This window comes from Physeter macrocephalus, chromosome 4 (genome assembly GCF_002837175.3).
Source record: "Physeter macrocephalus isolate SW-GA chromosome 4, ASM283717v5, whole genome shotgun sequence".
In the NCBI taxonomy this organism is placed as follows: Eukaryota; Metazoa; Chordata; class Mammalia; order Artiodactyla; family Physeteridae; genus Physeter; species Physeter macrocephalus.
This window is the reverse complement of record NC_041217.1, coordinates 139,381,916-139,401,077: the sequence shown is the minus strand read 5'-3', so window position 1 is coordinate 139,401,077 and position 19,162 is coordinate 139,381,916. Positions and strand designations below refer to the sequence as shown.

General features: G+C 56.5%; 1 protein-coding gene across 1 annotated transcript in view; it reads right to left on the bottom strand.

Annotated features, from left to right (window-relative positions):
- GLIS1 (GLIS family zinc finger 1) overlaps positions 1-19,162 on the bottom strand; it is a 227,245-nt gene that overhangs the window by 5,448 nt on the left and 202,635 nt on the right. Inside the window, exons 4-7 of the mRNA XM_007128159.3 lie at positions 17,787-17,948; positions 12,774-12,884; positions 8,334-8,466; positions 3,186-3,342 (exon numbers count right to left, since the gene is read on the bottom strand). Coding sequence (XP_007128221.1) covers positions 3,186-3,342; positions 8,334-8,466; positions 12,774-12,884; positions 17,787-17,948 — 563 coding nt within the window. The remainder of the gene's footprint in view (positions 1-3,185; positions 3,343-8,333; positions 8,467-12,773; positions 12,885-17,786; positions 17,949-19,162) is intronic.

Here is a 19,162-nt window from a genome sequence, read left to right as displayed (position 1 = left end):
CAGAAAGGGGCTTCCACGCCGCGTCCCTGGTCCCCAGGCCCAGCATCTAAGGCCCTGGAGGTACACGTCAGCCTCCATAAGTTGATGAACTGATCCTCACCAAGACTCCATGAATTAATTGTCATTATCATCAACATGTATATTTTTAGACCTGTCTCACAGGGCCATCAAGTGGGTCTACAGTTGTGCTCTATAAACTGTGTAGGGCTGTGCGCAAGCCATGGGTCCTCATAACCAGTTCTCTCGGCTGAGGCTGGGTCCAGGTGTGGCCAGGAGGGTGGGTCTTCCTCCTTCCAGCCTGCTGGGTGGTACTCTCCTGTCTTATGCCTACCCCATCCTGGCACCCACAGCCCAGTTCTTCCCCAACTTCCTGTCAGTCCCCTCCCCTGGGAGCCCCTGCGGGGAGGGCCAGGCCTGGTCCTCTCAGTTACTCCCTGCTCAGCACCGGGCCTGGCACAGAGCAAACAGCTGATAAGTACTAACAAATGGGCTTCTGAATCGCTCAGCTACAAAATCCAGAGATGAACAGCACTGCAGACGTAAGGAGAACCAGATCCGAAGGGGAAAAAAACATGCATTTTCAAAGTTTGTTTCTCCTGTCTCAAACCTGCCATAAATTCCCATTTGCCATCTTCACAGCCAGTGAAATTAAACAGAACACGACTCTCCCCCCAGCAGATGTGAGGGCTGAGGTTATACTGCTCTACCTGAACTCTTTAAAAGGAAAAAAGATCATCTGGAGCTCCTCTTCTGAGTCATGCAAATGATCCCTAAATCAAATATTTTTGCTTCAATTGGAACCTATAAAAATTAATATAAAACCTCACTGGCCTGGCAGACTAGGGCTTCATACCTCGTACAGGGCCGGGGAGAAAAAAAACCACCCTATTGAGCGTCTTCTCTGAGCCAGGGTAAACAAATCTGGTCATGAAGTCAGGCCCTCTTAGCATATTTTTGAGTGAATCAGATAATTCTGTCAAGCTATTTAACGTCCCAGCAAACCACCAGGGAGCTGCGAGTGGCCTTCCATGTTGACTTTGGCAGGAAGGGGAGGCTGAAGGCCTTCCCCCACTCCTCGCCTCTTCTCAAGGGCTGAAAAAAGAAACCCATTCAAGCCGGGCCTGGGCCTGGTGTCAGGCGTGAGGGCCCTTCTCTCGGGCAGCCCAGGGGAGCCTGGGCACCTGGCTGGTGGGGATGGCTTGCCCGTTGCTCCTGCAGGCACGGGTGGCCGAGCGGGCCTGGGGTCCTGTCTCCGTCCTGTCATCACTCCGCCTCTCGCTGCAGGAATTCTTGATGGGCACTTATGCAGGCGGCAGGGAGGTGATGAATGAGGCGGGGCAGAGCGCACAGGCCTGAGAGGGGAAAGGCCTCTGAGTTTATTTTTCTTTGGTTGGCGATGTTTTGGGGCTGGCTGTGGGTGAACAGGTGGCCTGAGCCAGTGGGTGGGGGACAGGGGGGTAGTGTCCAAGGAACCTGCACCGGGTGACACATACGGTGTCAGGCATGTGTAGCTGATCCTCACCACCTTCCTAGAGGAGGGTATTTTAATGCCCATTTTACAGAAGAGGAAACTGAGGCTCGGGGAGGGCTTGGTTTTCTGGGTCTCCCTTTGCACTCCATCATGCTGCCTCTTTGTGGCTCTTCCCCTACTCATAGCCAGTCTTCCCTGCTCACCTAGGGGTTCATCTCTGACCAGCCCTCCTCTCCCCACCCAGCCAGAGTGTCCTCAAGTCCTGCTCATTACATGGCACTCACGCCTTCTGAGCGTTCCTCCTCTCTCCCACAGGTGCTGGCTCAGGCTGCCATCCACCCACCTTGGGCGATGCAGTCCAGCCCCACACTGCAGGCTGTGCCTTCTCATCCTCAAACCTGACCTGCTCACTGCTCAACACCCTTCAGACAGAGTCCTGTCACAGGCCCCGTGATCTGGCCCTGGTGACCGCTCTCCTGAGCCTATCACCCCACACGAAGGTTCAGGCTTCTCAGAACACACCAAGCTCTCACCACACCCGCCCACGCTCTGGCTGCCTCTTCCTTCCAACCTCTTCACTCGGCCAGCTCCTACTTAACCTTGGAGGCCCGGCTTAACACCACCTCCAGGAAGCCTTCCCTGACATCCTCCCCCACCACACTGGGTTCTTCTCTGGGCTTCCACAGCCCCTTCTGCTTTCTCCCCTGAGGGCACTTGCCCCGCGTCATCAATCTCTGTAGGTCTATCACAGAAAGCTTCGCCAGGCCTGGTTGGGGGCATCAGTGGCCCCAGCACCAGTCCCAGGGCCCTGCCCTCATCAGGGGCTCAATAACTGGACCCTGAATGAACGGATGAGGGAGTAGCAAGAGGAGCCCTGGACAGCGAATTTGGTAATGAACTCGGGCCGGCAGCCGCACACACAGGCAGGCCACGGCTGCAGCCTTGAGAAGGAAGGGCAGGGGAGGAGGAAGGTGATGGGACCAGGCCTTGGGGGACGAGTCTGATCAAGTCAAACTTGGGGGACAAGTTTTGATCAAGCAAAAGTGGCAGGGAGGGCAGGCGGGCTGTGAGGCTCCCCTCTGCCTACTTGCAAGGAAAACAGATTTCTGAAGCATTAGGGCCCAGCAATTAGCACATTCCTCGTTTCCAGCCAATTAAATGGCCACAGTGGGAACCACCCTGAATGCAGAAAGAGGCCCCCTCCCTGCAGTGATCCTGCAGTAGGGGCTTCTGGACAGCCCTGGGGGGGCCGGCCAATGGTCACAGCTGCATCGGCCAGAAGTGGGGACGAGACCAGGCGGGCCTCTCTGGAGTGGGCGGTGGGCAGTCTGCTCACCAAATACACGGTGCAAGCCAAAGAGAAGTCAGGGTGAGGCTCCCAAGGAGGCCTGGCTGTGGAAGCCCAGAATGCAGGGTCGGGTGGGGATGCGGCATCTTCCCAGGGCCGCCCCCCAGGGAGTGGAAGGGGCACGAGGTGAGGCACCGAGAAGCCCCGTACTGATATCATCCACCTGGCAGGGTTACTGTGAGGCACTGATGAAATCGTGCACGGCGAGTATTTGGTACAGAGCGCAGTACATGTAGGTGCTGCATAAACGCTGGCTATTTTCATTATTAATAACAACCATTTAGCGTGCAGGACGCCTGCCCTCACCTGCTGCCCGTGCAGGTGCCCACCTGCTGCCCCGGAGGAGGACTGGCTTGCTGTACATACCCATCCCTGGTGCTCTCAGCCGTAGGCAGAGGGGACAGATGGTGGTGGGAACTGGTGGTGGCGTCCAGTGGGTGGTGCCTGGAAGGGACATCGTGCATAGGGGGCAGGATGCTTGATGCGAGCCCGTTATGGGGGGTGATGGAGCCAGGATACACGCCTGCAGGGAAGCAAACAAATATCACTGGGCTTCGGCCACTCCCTAGAGATGGCTGTGGATGCCCCAGAAGCTGTGTGCCTGTGGAGAGAGAAAGACAAGAAGGGAAACCAGCGAGGCTGTATTCATAGAAGGTTAGGGGCCCAAACGGGGGAGATGATGGCCCCACTCTGCTCTGTTCATGCTGTAGCTGAAGGGCTGTGTGCGGGGCTGAGGTCTGTGCTGAGAGCAGAGTTGGACTGACAGGGGCTGTCAGAGGCAGGGCGTGGTCGGGCTGTGTGTGTGCGTGTGTGTGTTTACTGGGGCAGAGGGGTGTTGAATGGAGCAGGCTGCCTCAAACCTCTGGGGCTGTTCTGGGAAAGAAGGGGCTTGCTCTGTGTAGCCCCAGTAGACAGAGACCCTGGAATGAAGAGAAGTTTGAGAGAAGCAGACTCTAGCTCCAGGCCTGGCCGTTCCTTCTAATAGGCAGAGCTGCTGTAGGGTCACAGGCTGCCTTTGGAGAAAATTAACTACCCCACCCCAGAGATGTGCAAGCAGCGCCGGGATGTCTACTGTGAGGGGTTCTAGAGAGAGGATGACTATGCTAGCTGGATGGCAGGCTGGCCTGGGAGACTTGGGAGAAGGGAGACCACAGATGGCTGTGTAGGCTGTACACTGCACAAGGGTCCCGACCGAGGAGAGGTGTCAGCCATGCTCTAGTCTCAGATTCTAAACCTCTAGAAGACACCTGCAGGGTGGTACCACCTTTTATCACCTTTTACTCTCAAGGGTCTTACCCTTGTAAAGAAGACAGGTGGGCTAATGAATCAAATGGGGGACACTAGTCAGTCCAAGGTCCCAACTGAGGGTCTGAGAGTAGTTACTGAGGCCACTGCTTCCCAAACGCCTTCACCAAGGAACCCCAATTAGAGGGGAGAATGAACCCCAACTCTGGGACTAGAGCCTGAGACGGTCACAGCAAAGGCTGCAAGGTTTGACGTTCCCTATTTCATCTGAAAAAAAAAATGAGGCCAATTTTGCACCCCTTCTTTAATCTGGCCATGTTTATTTGAACATTAATAGAAATGGACATCATTTTCCCAGAAATCAGTTCATCAAGTTGATGCCCTGGGAGGACTCTGTGGACCTGGGGGCTGTGCCCCAAGCTACACTGATGCAGTGTCCACTCTGACCGTCAGCTGCTACATTTCAAATATCACTCTGGTCATCGTGGATCCAGACCCAATGTTCTTAGCGCCTCGTGAGGACCATCTGAGAACACACCACACTCTTTTCATGGATGCAGTAAAGGAGGAAATTTTACCTTCTTAGGTGGTTCTAAGGCTAGCCCATCCGAGGCCTGCAAGTCAGGGAACTACTACCAGGAACTAAGCAGGGCTATGGCAGGGATTGCAAGCTCACTGCCTTAGGTGGCACGTTAGGGAGTAAAGTAAATGAACCGGCAGGGTTTACGGTAGAGGGGACTGTGGCACCACACAGGTTGTAGACCAAACAGTTTGCAAGCCCTGGCCAGGAGTCAGAGCAACAGACGTCCTATGGAAGGGTTACATTGGGTGAAATTCTAATCTATTATTAACAACAGTTAATTAAGAATATACTATACGTCAAGCTCTTTTTCCACACTATCAAGTTTAAGCATCTCAGCAACTGTCAATCGGGCAGATAATACGATCTCATTTTAAGATGAAGAAACTAAGTCTTAAGAACTTCAGTGATTTGTCAAAAGTCATGCAATGGGCAGCTAATCAGGCCTCCCAAGTGATAGCAAGAGGAAGTCCATTTAGAGCCAGGCCCAGGAAATGGCCTGGGGCTCCAGCTCAGGCTGCAGCCTGGATATCTGGCTAGGGGCCTCTGGTCCAGGCTTCACTGTGCGCTGGCTGTGAGACCCAGGCTCTGAATGGGCTCTTGGGAGCCTCTGCCTCTCAGCCCCAGTCCCTCCTGCTCCGTCTCGGGGACCTCTGTTCCCACGGGCAACATCCATCTGCCGCCTCCTTCAGCCATACATCCCTCCCAGCTTGGTCAGGAAGGCACAGGAGGGGGTTTCTGCGGATGGGGCCTGGCTCAGCGCTGCTCACGGCCTGCTCTGCTCACCACTCTCTACGGCACCTCCTCACCTGCCATCTTGAACCCATTTGGGAGTCTGACAGCTGGGAAGGCCTAGAATCCTGATAAATCCTGCTCCCTCTCCCTCGGCCATGCTGACCTCATGCTTCTCATGTCCTCACTGCCCATCACGTTACCAGGGTCAGCTGAGGGAGGCCTGCCAGGTAAGCTCCTGAGGGTTTCCTGTAAAGAGAGCTGGTCCTCCCTGATGAGAGACAAGCTAGAGGGAGCTTCCTAGAGTCAGACAAATGAAGATCTGAGGCCGCCCTAACCAGCCCTTCCCCTAACCTCACCCCTCTGTTCTGGACTCTTCTGTCCACACTCATCGAATCTGTGCCATTCCGCCTGCCTTTGCCCTGCCTGGTCAAGGTCCCTCTCTGTACAGCCCCCTGAGGATGAACACACGGTAGGCGGCTGAGTATGTGGACCAGGCATGTTGAACATGTGGACAGACAGCGTGTGGGAAGGAGGGAACCACTGTATCGTGAGGAGCAGGAGGAGTGGGGACGCCCTGCCCGTTCTCTCCCCAGAACATACCACTTCAGGGGGTAAATCAGCGCCATCAACCATCAGCCGTGAGCACTTAACCTCTGGCCCCAACATCTGTTCCCAACCGTGCCTCAGGCATCTGCTGTAGGGTCTGCTCAAGAACCTGACGGCCGAATCCCAGGGGGACCCAGGACTCCTGGGTTTGCCTGGCTGTTCCTTTTCTCCCCACTGTGCTGGAAGCGGCTCAAGGACAGGAACTAGAACAGAGCCTGGCACACAGTAGGTGCTCAGTATGGCGAGGTGTAGCATTGACAGCAGGGAGGCAGCAGATGGTTTGGTTAAGGGCACAGGCTGCAGCCGGATGGCCTGGGTTGAAATTGGCCTCTGCCATTTACTGGTTGTGGAACCTCAGCAAGAAGTTACTTAAGCTCTCAAGGCCTCAGTTTCCTCATCTGGGAAAGAAAGAGCATACTAGCATGTACTTTCTGAGGCTGACATGAGGATTGTGTTAGTTAACACACATATGTATAGGCCCTAGAACGGCTCCTGGCAGCACATATTCAATAAATGTTGGCTGTTGCATTATTAGGAGACGGATGAGTAAACAGTTACTCTTCTCCTTCACCATGAGACACAAAAATAATGATACAATTCTCAGTCACATGGGTTCATATAAGGGATCACACCCACAGTCCCATTTGTTGCCACGGCAGGTGTGGGACGGGGCGGGGAACTGAGGCTCAAGGCAGGGGAGATACCCCTCACTCACTGTCGGAGCAGGCCTGGGCAGGCTTGGTATTACCCCAGTGCCCTCCCCGTCCACGATGCTGCCTCAGTGACTTCGCTTCTCATCTGCAGCATGGGCTCACTGGTGACTGGATGAGATGATGTTTGTAAAGGGACCGGCCCAAGCAGGTGCTCAAGAGATGGTTGCTGCTGGTGCCTACTGCTCTCCCTGGGACAAGCCCTGGGATAGCATCTGGGAGAACAGGCTTCCAGATTGGATCTGTTGCTGACTTTTCTGGATGACCTTGGGTCAGTCCTTTTCCTGCCCAGACCTGAGTCCTCCCAGGGTAAAAATGATGCAGCTGCAGGACCTCGGCCCCAGGGTAGCCATTATTAATCAGTCCCAGCCCTCTTTCCTGCTGAGCCTCAGAAACCTTCTCAACACACAGCTCCAGCCACAGGCAGCTGGCACTTGAGATGCAAAGCTTTATCCCTAGACTAGGTCATCCCTAGGGTCTCTTCTCTACTAGGGTCCCTATTTTAGCAACTCTGACCCTATGAGAAGCAGCCATGGCAGATGGGCCCCCTAGCTGGAGGGAGGTGGGTGTGGTCCCTCCTCCATGGACCCATCCTCCTGGGGTGTCCTCACCTTTGTGGACCTGTATGAGCACAGACCCTGTGAAGGGCTACCTAGAGAAAGGGGAAACACCTTCTCTTCCCGAGGTTGTTTGGTAAAACGCTTTGACACAGTTTTAAATTTGCTGCAACTCTAAGGCTGAGGGGGGAGAATTTTAAAAAACTAGAAAATAAAAAATGTTTCAAATGGTTGGGGTAATTCAAGAAATCCCGAAGGGTGGGAAAAGCTTTCTGCTCTGATACTGTGGTTTCTTTGGGGGTTGGGGAGGGGGTAGAGCACAAGTATTATCAGCTGGAATCCACAGGCCACACTGCCCTTTTCTGGGCTGGATTCCCAAGCATCCAGGAATTCCTGCCAGGGCCTGAGACCTGCTCCATGGCCCGCGGCAGCTGGGAGGGACACACAGGCTGCCTCAGCTGGACCAGAGGCTCTGAGTGTCCGGATGGATAGGCTGCAGGGTTCCGGGGTTTGGCGGGCCCTATCTTATGATGAGCTGGAACTGACCGTGGCCAAGCTGCCCACCCTCTCAGAGCCTCGGTTTTCTCCTCTGAAGCAAGGAGTCGTGGTGGGGAGTACATGGGACTTTAAGTTGGGGTCCAGGCCTGAGCCCTGAGGCAGGTCCTGAAGGGAGTGCAGGAGCTGCCTTCGTGAAGGGGAGGGGAGTGGAGGCTGGCAAGGTGTGTACAGTGGTTCAGAGGCAAGAGGGAGCATGGGGTGTTTGGGAACTGCGTCCAACGTGCCAAGGTTGGGGCAGGAGGCCGCCAGGAGTGCCTAGGCCCCATGAGGCCTGGGAGGCCCAGCTGGGAGGAGCCTGGGCTTCATCCCACGGGCAATGGGGAGCCACAGAGGAGTGTGAAGGAACATACGCTTGGTCAGATAAGCTGCAGAGTCAGTAAGCCCCAAGGAGTGGGTGCCCTCCAGCAGGTCATGCCCACGTGGCCCCCGCTGCCCACAGAGCCTGGCCGTCCTCCTGGAGGGCTGGGTACAAGAAGGGGCCCCTCCGGGTTGTGCGCCTAGCCCTGCCTCCCTGCTTGCATACCTGGGAGCAGCTCCTGGCTCAGGGTGCGGCCACCCTTCCCGTTGCTGGCAGCCAGCTGTGTGGATGCATGGAGCTGCTGTAGGGCCAGACACTCGGTCAGGACGTCGGCCTCAGCATCAGGGCACATGTGCAGCTGGGGAGTGAGCAGAGAGAGAAAGGGTGTTAGCGTGAGACCACATGCCCACCGGCAACCCTCGCTTTAGGGGACAGGGCAGGAAGGACAGTGGCCCCAGGGCACGACCCCTCCCTCACTGTACCTCAGTTTCCTCATCTGTCAAATGGAGCTCATTATGTACACAGCGAAGGTTGTGTTAGTTCAGGGCTGAGAAGCAGATGCTAAGGGAAGATTGAACATGCAAGGGTTTTAATAGGGAGAGTGCCTGTGTGAGAGGAAACAGGGAGAGCTGGGCAGGCTGGGAGAGCCATCAGACCAAGGGAAGGAGGGAGGGAGAGGAAGCTTCCTCGACTGGGAGCCTAGGGACCAGGGAGTCCTCAGGGAGCCAAAGTCTGCTGGGAGTCAGAGGGGTCCAAGTCTCCCAGGAAGGGGCCTGGTCTCACATCCCCGCAGGGCCTGCCGGGCTCAGTCTCTGGCTGGGAACGCCCGCAGGAGGGATGGCCTCGGCACAGACGCCGAGAGGGCATCAAAGTGCAGCAGCTGGGGCCTCCCAGGTAGCTGGAGCTCTGTGAGGCCCATTCTCGGGGCTGCTGCCGGGGCGACTGATGCCATGGAGTAAGATACAGGGGGCGAGCGCAGTAAGTGTCTCCTCTCTGGCTCTCCCCTCCCCTGCCCGTAATAAGCAACAATACCCCTCAGGCCAGGCTGCTGTGAGGAGTGATGAGAGGATGGGCATGAACGCTTGTTGAAGGTGCTGTGTCAAGGGCTGGCTGGCTCCACTGGCGGAGTCCCCCAGGCTCACATGACAGTGGGCTTGCTGGGTCGATACCTGGCCTTGAGGGTGTTGGCTAAGAGTACGCTTGGGTGGGCAAGTCTTTGGCCAACCGCCCTCAGCTGTCCCTAAAGACAGACTTGAGCTCGATACCTCAGACCATCTTCACGCCTCCAGATGTGGCCAGATGGGTGCAGGGAGGGGCTGTTTGGGGCCCTCGGGCAATGGGGGTGGTAGCATGCACCAGGGTGGGAGGGCCCCTTCTCCCAGGGAAATCCCAAAGCTGACCACCATGAGAGTCCTGAAGATTGACTTGTCCAAACCCTCATTTTATCTGCGACAAAGCTGACCCAGAGAAGGCAAGAGCCTTGTCGCATGTCACACAGCAACTGGGAGTCAGCCTTGAGGGGTTTTCTACCCTCTCAGGCCAGCTAGGCCAGCACCCAGGCTTGGGGAAGGCATGCCCAGCCTCCCAATGGGCTCTCGGCTCCCTGACCCAGCAGCTGTTTTCCATGTAAGTTAAGTTTCTGGCAAAAGAGGGCCAAGGCATGTTCTTACAGACCGCAATGTCGATCGGATTAGGAGCAGCGGGAGAGGAGAATTAAGGAAGAAAAGCATTTCTAATTCTCTCTGAAACGCAGCAGGGCTGCCAAAGAGCTGTCATAATACAAGGGTCGCTTTACCCAGAAAGATACATCATCCCCGATGGCTTTTAATGGATGCTTATTGTTGGGAAGTTTGCAGATCTGCGGCCCCAGATCCCTGGGGCTCAATGCAAGCCAAGCACAGGGCCTGGGAAAACCAGGGCAGGATTCTGGTCCTTGGGCACCAGTCCGCTTGGGACAGAAGCCCCCTTGGCATGGAGCCTGGGCCATTCCCTGTCCCTGCCCAAGCCCCTCAACCTGAGAGCACTGGAGAGAGCTTGGCCCTGGAAGCAGATGGGTCTGGCACTGTCACTCCCACACTGAACAACTCTGGGCAGATTTGTTACCTCTCTGAGCCTCAGTTTCCACATCTCTAAAATGGGGGGAAAATTGCCCACTTCCTAGTTATCGTGAGGGTTATAGTGAGGACTAGATGAGATACAGTCTGTGAAGCACCAGGCTCGTCTCTCCTTTCTCAGGGTGAACGTGTGTTCACGGCGAGCTCGTGGCCCATGCTGTGAACATGTCCCTTCTCTGCTCTACTGCTTCCAGGGGCTCCCAAGCCTGTCTGTCCCCTCCTCATTGTCTTTGCCACTGAGGCCTGCTTGCTTCTAGCACCTCATCTCTGTATACACCCATCCCACAGACTACAACAGTCTATTCCTCCAGCCTCTAGGCCCTTCTCTGCTTTATTCACACCGTATCCACAGTTCTGAGAACAGTGCCTGGAGGACAGGAGCTGCTCCATAAATCTTGCCGAACAAATAAATGGGCTCTTGCCCCTCTGTCCTCCTCTGTCATGCTCACGTCCCCACATTGGCCCCTGGTGTTTCTCTTCCCCCGACACCCTCCCTGGCACTCAAGCACCCGTGGCCCCGGTGGTCCTCAGGAGATATGGGTTAAACCCAGCGGCTCCCACACCTCCTGTCCTAAAACAGAACCTGCTGCTTTCTTCTGCAAACCTGCTTCTTTCTTAGGTTCTCTTTCCTGGTGAAGGGGATCGCCATCCGTCCGTCCGTCCTGTCCCCAAACGTCTGACACTGATGATTCTTCTTCCAGTCCCCCCCTGCCCAGCCAGGCAGTCGCCAAACCCAATCCCCTCCCACCTTGCCCCAGGTCAGCCCCTACTGTCTCCCCTGCTCCCTAGCAGTGGCCTCCCTGCCTTGAATTTCCCTCCAACCACCTCGACCCATTCATTCTCCACTAGGCCCCAGAGCCATCTTTCAGGGTGACATGTCCCTTTTTTGCTTATAACCCCTCGATGGCACCCCCTGTCCTCAGGACAGCCCAGACTCCCCTGCAGGGCTTTGGGCTGTCCTGTCGCCCTGTCCCCACCGCCTCCCCTCCGCGTGGCTTGCTGCTCAGCTCCGAGACAGGTAGGGGGCCCACTGGTCCTCGCATAGTGATTTAAGCTTCATTTCCTCTCTTGCGCACCGTCTTCACCGGCCCAACGCTTACTCCTTCTTCAAGACTTAATGCCAACACCCACCGACTTCTGTTCTGAACTTTTACTTTGGCCAAGTACTGTTCAAAACCCTTGACACAGATTTACTCATTTAATCCTCATGACGACCCTTTAAAGCAAGTCCTCTTTGCCCCATCTGACAGCTGAGGACATGAAGAACAAAGGCGCTAAGACGCATGCCCGAGGCCGTGGGGCTAGTAGCGGTGAGCCCGCAGGCTGGCCAGAGCGCACACCACTGCCCCCACCCCCGGCCCCATGTCACTTCTTCCACGACCCTCCCATTCCCACCCTGACGGGCTAGAACCCCTTCTCTGTGCCCTGACTGTTCTCTGTACACGTCTATTGCAGTCTTTGTCATATCTCTTTATGTCTGTCTCTCACTGCCAGGTGCCCATTGAAGGTGGGGACCATGGTTTTGTATCTTTGCATCCTTGATGCTTGACATCAGATATTTATAAACAAGCCACGGCCAGTGGGCGGATGGATGAGAGAGGAGCTGGTGGACAGTCTGTGGGTGGATAAATGTCCACTGGCTGAGGGTGAGGAAGTACAGATCTTCCTCAGCTTATAATGGGACCACGTCCCCAATAACCCATTGTAAGTTGAAAATATCACAAGTCAAAAATGCATTTAATACACCTAACCTACCAAACACCATAGCTTAGCCTCACCTACCTTAAATGTGCTCAGAACACTTACAGGAACACAAAGCCTATCTTATAATAAAGTGCTGAATAGCTCATGTAACATATTGGATGCTGTCCTGAAAGTGAAAAACAGAACGGAGGTCTGGGAACAGAATGGCTGTTAGCATATCAGCTGTTCACTCTCGTGATCGTGCAGCTGACTGGGAGCTGCGGCCACGGCCGCTGCCCAGCATCACGAGAGAGGATCTACTGCACATCGCAGGCCTGGAAAACGATCAGAATTCAAAATTCGGGGCTTCCCTGGTGGCGCAGTGGTTGAGAGTCCGCCTGCCGATGCAGGGGACACAGGCTCGTGCCCCGGTCTGGGAAGATCCCACATGCCGCGGAGCGGCTGGGCCCGTGAGCCATGGCGGCTGAGCCTGCGCGTCCGGAGCCTGTGCTCCGCAACGGGAGAGGCCACAACAGTGAGAGGCCCGAGTACCACAAAAAAAAAAAAAAAAAAAATTCAAAATTCAAAATACGCTTTTACTGAATTTGTAAAAATACCATCGTACCATCCTAAAGTTGAACAATTGTAAGTTGAACTATCATAAGTCAAAGCATCGTTAAGTCAGGGACTGTCTGGACACTTGGGCTGGTGGGAGGCAGATGGAGGGTAAGGGACAGCAGCACCCTTGGATGTGGAAGGCTGAATGCACACAAGCAGTGTGGCTTGTACCTGCCTTGATGCTGGACGGGCGGCCGGGAGGCCGGGTGGGGGCATCTGCAGAGATGGGCCTGGAACGGAGCCCTCTTACCTTCTTACGCACCTGCTGCTCTTTGGCTGAATGGGCCTTCACGTGCTTGCGGAGGGAGCTGGGGTCTGTGTAGCGCTTGGAGCAGCCAGGGATCTGGCAGGCGTATGGCTTCTGTAACATCAGAGGGCAGAGGTGGGGTGAGTGAGGGTCCGCCTGCCAGGCCCAAGGTACCGCTGCGTGGCCTGCAGTGGGGAGGACGACCGGGCAAGGGGCGGCTGCAGGCTCACACCCTGTCCCTCCCTCCGTGTCCTGGCCAGGAGGGGTCTGACTCAGCCAGGCCTGCCGATGGGTGCGGGGAAGGTGCCTGGCCTGGCGGTGAAGGAGGGGATTTGTGTCTCCATTCTACCCTCATGCTGGGACCTCAGGTAAGTTGCCTCCCCTCTCTGAGTCTCACTTTTCTCCTCTGCGTAATGGGGCCAACTGAGTTCTAAGGATTCTTTCTTTCAGCTCTAACACTAGCTCGGAGAAAATATACCCTTTGGGGGTCATGGCTGCAGAGAAGCAGCAAGTGGACAAAGAGTAAAGTGAGGTTGTTGCCTTGGAGAGGAGGAGGAGGCGGGGGAGGGGGAGGAGGAGGAGGAGGAGGGCAGGGAGACGGGGGAGAGGGGGACAGCACAGGGCAAGGCGGGCACAAACATGGAGCTGAGCTGCACGACGGCAGGGCCCGGGCTGGGAGCAACGGATCAAAACTTGCCATGGGTCCAGAATCACGGGTCCTTGACCCAACAGTCACGGGAGACCAGAGGGAAGTGGATCTCAGACACAGCCCTGGGGAGGCTGTGCTTCCATCTGTGCCCTTTGCGTCCCTTCCCCTCAGAGCCCCATCCCTCCTCTAGAGCGACTCCATGCCCACCGCCTCCCCTGGTCCCTGTCCAGACCCGACCCTGCCCTCTGCACCTCGAACCTCCCCTCACACTCACAGCCAGAGCCTTTCTCACAGGCCTGGCCATGCTCTCACCTTCTAAACCCCCTTGGCTCCCTGGTGCCCTTGGATACAGCCCACATCCGGGCACTGAAGGCCCTTTGTGACTTGGGCCCTGCTTGAGTCCTCACCCCTCCTCCTACCCCTACACACCCACCGCCCAGCCCTCGTCACCTCCTCTCCAACCTTTCCTCGAGTCTTCTTCCCACTGCCACCTCCCGAGCTTCCACGGGCAGCGCTGTCCACCTGCGCTGCTGGGTCTGTTCAGTGGTGAGTTTTCCTCAGGAGAGGCTCCCTTCTGATTCATCTCAGGCCCCAGGGTCTGACCCAGGGCAGGGACCCTGTGGCTCTAACTGAATTCTGAGCTCTCTGTAGGGGCCTCTACAAGACCCTGCTTGGGGACTCCAGCTGCTACTTGAAGTCCCTAAGGCGCCCTTTTTGAACACATCTAGTGGCTCTGATTTCTCGGGGCCTTCTGGCCTCCAGTGACTGCAGGGGATGTCATGGGGAGGGGACGTTTGGAGGTGATGCCTATGTCCCCGTCAGACACGCCCACTGGAACTGCCCCCCAATCCTCAAGGAGAGTCAGCCCTGCTGGACCTCATGGGGAGGGGGAAGCAGAAAGAGACGGCCATACCTTGGTGCTGTCACGGAGAGTTGCCAGGTTAAAGAAACGGAGGAGAGCAAAAAGAGAGAGACAGAGCAGTGAGAGGCTTGCCTTGCTGAAAGGAAGGTATGGGCGGGAGGGTGGAAGGCAGGCCTCAGACCTGTCCCCACACAACCACACAGAGACACAGACACAGACCAACACGCTAGAGGGTCCCTCTCACACAGGCCTGCTCCCTACCCCAACATATGTGTGCGCGTGTGTGTGCGCGCGCGCGCGCACACACACACACACACACACACACACACACACACACACACTTTCTCTCATGGGCCCTACCCTGCCCTGCCCCAGGCCCGGTCCCCTGGGGACGCTGATACAAATCCACACGCTTTTGTCAAAAAGCAAACAAACAGAGCTCCGTGTGTGCAGGCACCCTCGCCTGGAAAGAGGGCACAAGGCCCATCTCTGTGTTTGTTTTTCCAGGGCCTGACGTGTGTAGAACATTCCTCTGGCCCAGCTCCCTCATGAGCCCTCAGGAAACCCTGTGGCCGTCCCAAGCAGAAGCCAAGCCCCGGGCCTGGAGTCACCACACCAGCTCCAAAGCCTCGTTAATAGCAGGACGCTCACGGCCGTGCTGCGAGCAAGGAGCACCTCACAGAGCCCTCCTGATCTGTGCTCAAGACAGCTCCTCACCTACTGAGTCCCCACAGTGCAGGCCCTGTGCTCGGGGCTGGCCACCCACGCTCTCCTTTCAGTCTCACAACCACCCCGTGAGAAGCATCCGCGCTTTGCCAATGAGGATATCGAGGCTGATGCTTTGCCCAAGATCTCACAGTGAGTGGAGTGCCCATGACACTCTGCTAGGGTGCCCCCTCTCTTCTGCGGCCCTGAAGGGTCCAGGGAAGTGGGCAAAGGAGAGATTATCACCCCCTTCTTCCTTATAAGGAAATGGAGGCCAGGGCAGGATGGTCTGTGGCAGTCGGGCCATGAACCCCACATGGAGTGCCTGGGACATGGCAGGATTTAGTCAGCATTCAGTCAGTGAGTCATAGGTCAAGAAAGGAGGGACTCAAGTTTGCTGTGCAGATCCTGTGTCTGGGCTCCACATCTGTCACCTCGGTTGATCCCCATCCCTCTCATGTGAGGTAGGTGTTTGAGGAAACTGAGGCCAGAGAGGATGGGTGGCGGTCCTCGGACCTCCGGGACCAGGTGGAGGGCCAGGGTTAGAACCGAGGCTGGTTCTCTCCAGTCTGTCCCGCTGCTTTCCTGCCCACGAAGAGAATTCCATGTTCTCTGGTGCCAGAGGGGAGCTGGGGATACGACTGGGTCCTCCTTGGAAAACAAGGCCCAGCCTACATGGGGCTGACCCGATGGGCCTTAGCCTCGGGCGCTGGGAAAGCAAACTAGCCACGGGGGGGTCCGCCTGCATGTCTCCATGGGGCTGGAGTACGCGGGGGCTGCGCTTGGTGGCTGCACCTCCCGGGCTTGACCAGGACCTTCTGGGGAGATGCAGGCCTGAGACAACCCTGCGGGCTCATTCTGGGCCTGACCCGACCCAGCCCTTGGAGCTCTGTTCACACACCAAGTTGGGGCCAGAGGCGTGTTGCTTTGGGGCTGGGTCCAGGAAGTGCAGTAAGGGAAAGGGAGGAAAGGGGTGAGTCAGGGTAGGTGACCCCGAGATGCTGGAGGGACGTCGCCTGGGGGGAGGGGGTTACAGAGAGGCCTGGTGCTGTTGAGGCTGCCTTGTGGCCTCTGGGAGATGTAACCAGGGTGCTGGGGCACAAGCCATGCCTCTCAGGGCTGGGACAGGTGCCAAGGGCCCCAAGGGCTGGGCATGTGAGGAGGTAACAAAAGCAGAGGGATTTGGGAGACGATACCTCCTCACCTCATGTCCCCAACCCCCCGTGTGACAGTGAGCCTGAGAGGGGAGGGGTGGGGACATCGGTCGGGCTCAGGCTTGGGGGAGGGCTCTCCCTTCCCACCCTCTCCCGTCGGCTCTTCTCCTCTTTTCCAGCAAGGGGCAGCAGACTTGGGGTCAGGCAGACTGGGTGGCATCCCAGCTCCGCCACTTACCATCTGTGTGACAGTCAATGACTTCATCTCTGACTTTCAGTTTCTTTGTTTGCAAGATGGGGATAGGCCCCTACACCTTGTGGTTTGTCACTAGGATTAAACTGGGGGACAGTGTGTGTGATATTCGGGGAGAGGGGAGATGTGTAGAACATTCTGCCCAGGGCCTGGGCCTGGCCCCAAAACCTGACTTCCCTGCTATTTTCTGCTACCCACTTCCCCCATCTTTTTTGGGTCTTGGTTTTCCCAGCTATAAAACCCCAGAGGGCCTCTAGCTCTGACCTCTATTGTTATGTGGCTTCCAACTTACCCTGGAGGGGTCAGTCGCCCTCCCGGGCCTCTGTTTCTTCATCTGTATGTCTGTATACTGGACAGGCTGGGCTGGACGGCCACTCAGGTCTCCCAGTCCCCGACCAGCAGAGTTCCCCAAACATTTGCACAACATGCAGAGACACAGGCCAGTGGCCCAGACGTGGAATCTGGCTACGGACCCGTCTCCTGATGCACATGGGGGCTGGGGGCCTCCCAGGCTGGGTGCATCCCATCACATAGGCCCTATGAGACTGGGGTGAGGCCCAAGTTCTGAGTCAGCTCTGCCACCTTCCAGCTGAGTAGTGAAATGCCCAGAGCCCCGCTTCCCTCATCTGTCAAATGGGCTAGTGACCCCCTGACTGGCAGGGTCATTGTGAGACTGTGGGAGACGATGTTCTAGGAAGTGCTCTGCTAACCGCTGAGGTCTGTATGCACAGGAGAGAATGCTTGGACCGGTGCCGTGATGGAGCTGCAGGTTATTACACTGGCACAAACAAGCAAAAGGAGGTGGACACATGGGCATCTGGGGCCCAGGCCACTATTCCAGGGGCCTGGAGTCTTAGGCCCTGCTCACCTCAACTCCTCACCCACCGCGCCCGGGAGATACAGAATGGGCCTGGAGAGCCTCTGGCCTGTCTCCATGGAGGGAGCGGGTGGGAAGCGCAGGGAGGACCTGCTCTGGGGGTGACTGACAGGCCTGGGGGGGATAGGATGCAGGATGTGAGCCCACCCTCTCAGTGGGGCCCACACTAGTGCCTGGGCCGGTACCCCTGGGCTAAAGCAGTTGTTCTCAACTAGGGGAGAGTTTAATTCCTCCTCCCCGGGATTTTTGGCAACGTTGAAGGACATTTTTGGTTGTCATAACTGGGAAGTAGGAAATCGCTCCTGTCTAATGGATAGAGGCCAGGGATACTGCTAAACATCCTATAATGACAGTACTTCCCTCTCCCCGCAAAGAATCGTCCTGGTAAAAATGTCAGCAGGGCTCAAGGATGAAGGCAGGGTTTCTGCCTGGAGCCACCTGCTGCCCTGCATTAGGCAAGTGGGGGCAGAGTGCACGTCCTCCAACCCCACCCTCGGCCTCTGCCTTCGGGCCTACCGTGTCAAGGTGGGTGCGCTGGTGCTTGGCACGGTCGCTGGAGTTGCTGAAGGCCTTCTGACAGCCCGGGTGCTGGCACAGGTATGGCTTCTCGCCCGTGTGGCTCCGCAGGTGGATCTTGAGGTTCTCCAGCCTCGAGAAGGCCTTGCTGCAGCCCTCAAACTGCAGGAAAGGCTGGTGAGGGGTGCTCTGCAGCCCCTGGAAGGCCCACCTTCCAGCCTGGAAGTGGGCCCCAGCATCCTCTCCCCGCCAACCCCCTGACCCTGCCCGAGGCCTCCAGCTGCCCCAGTTCAGCTCCCCATGAAGTGCTCAGGACCCAAACTCTATCTGGGAAGCCCTGGTGGGTCCAGAAAAAAAATACACCCCTGACTTACAAATGGCCACTAGGGCTTGAGAAAAAAGTGGTCTTTCCAACTCTGGATCTGGACAGGTTTGCCCTCCATCGGCATCTGGAAATGATGTGCTGCTCTAATGGCAGCACTGCCCTGAATGGACAGGATGCAGGTACACATCTATTGCAGACAGCCCTGGATTTGGAACCCAAGGCCTGGATATGAGTCGGGCTCTGTCCCAGTGAGGCTTTGGGCAGAGCCCTTGACCTCCCTGTGCCTTATTTCCTTGCCTACGAACTTAAGACTCTGTGGCCACCACTCAGGGCTGATGTGAAGGTCCCAAGATGTAGGACACTGACTGTCAAAGGGCTTTGTCCACCTGGAACACAGCACCAATGCTGATTGCTGTCAGAACAATGACCACATTTGTAAACTCAGTGTCTCTGATTTATCATTTGGCCGTTTATCTGTTTAACATCCACCAAGTATGCACTAGGCCCCATGCCAGGCAGTGGGCATTCAGTAGGTACAGCAAAGACATGTGATGCCCCTGGTCAGGGTGGGGATGAGAAGAGAGCAACAAATACAGTGCTGATCCCAGCAGCCTCTGCCCAGCTCCCCTCTCTCTCCCCAGAATCCTCTAACTTCAAACTGCTCCCTCCCTACTCTCTACACAGCTACCCCAGGAGCCTCTGGTGTAGGAAAGGGACCCTGTTGCTTCCGCCTGAAGTCCTGCAGGCCTGGCATTCAAACACTCAGCCCGCCACACGTTCCAGCCCCTCTTCACTCCCCACCAGAGGCTTGAAACAGCAGGGGTCCTCCAGGCAATTTCAAGCCTTTGTACTAGAAAGGCACTCAGCAAAGAATGTCTTATCTCGCAACAGTGCATCCAACCCCCTTCAGCCTTCAAAATCCTTCAAACACTGCCCGCCGGAGCACGCCCTAGTCCTGGTGTGACTGGCTCCTTCTCCCCATTGTCTGGCCGCCATTCCCACGGTGCTGCTGAGGGCAGGAGGAGGAGCTACACTGGCCCACCCCCGCTCC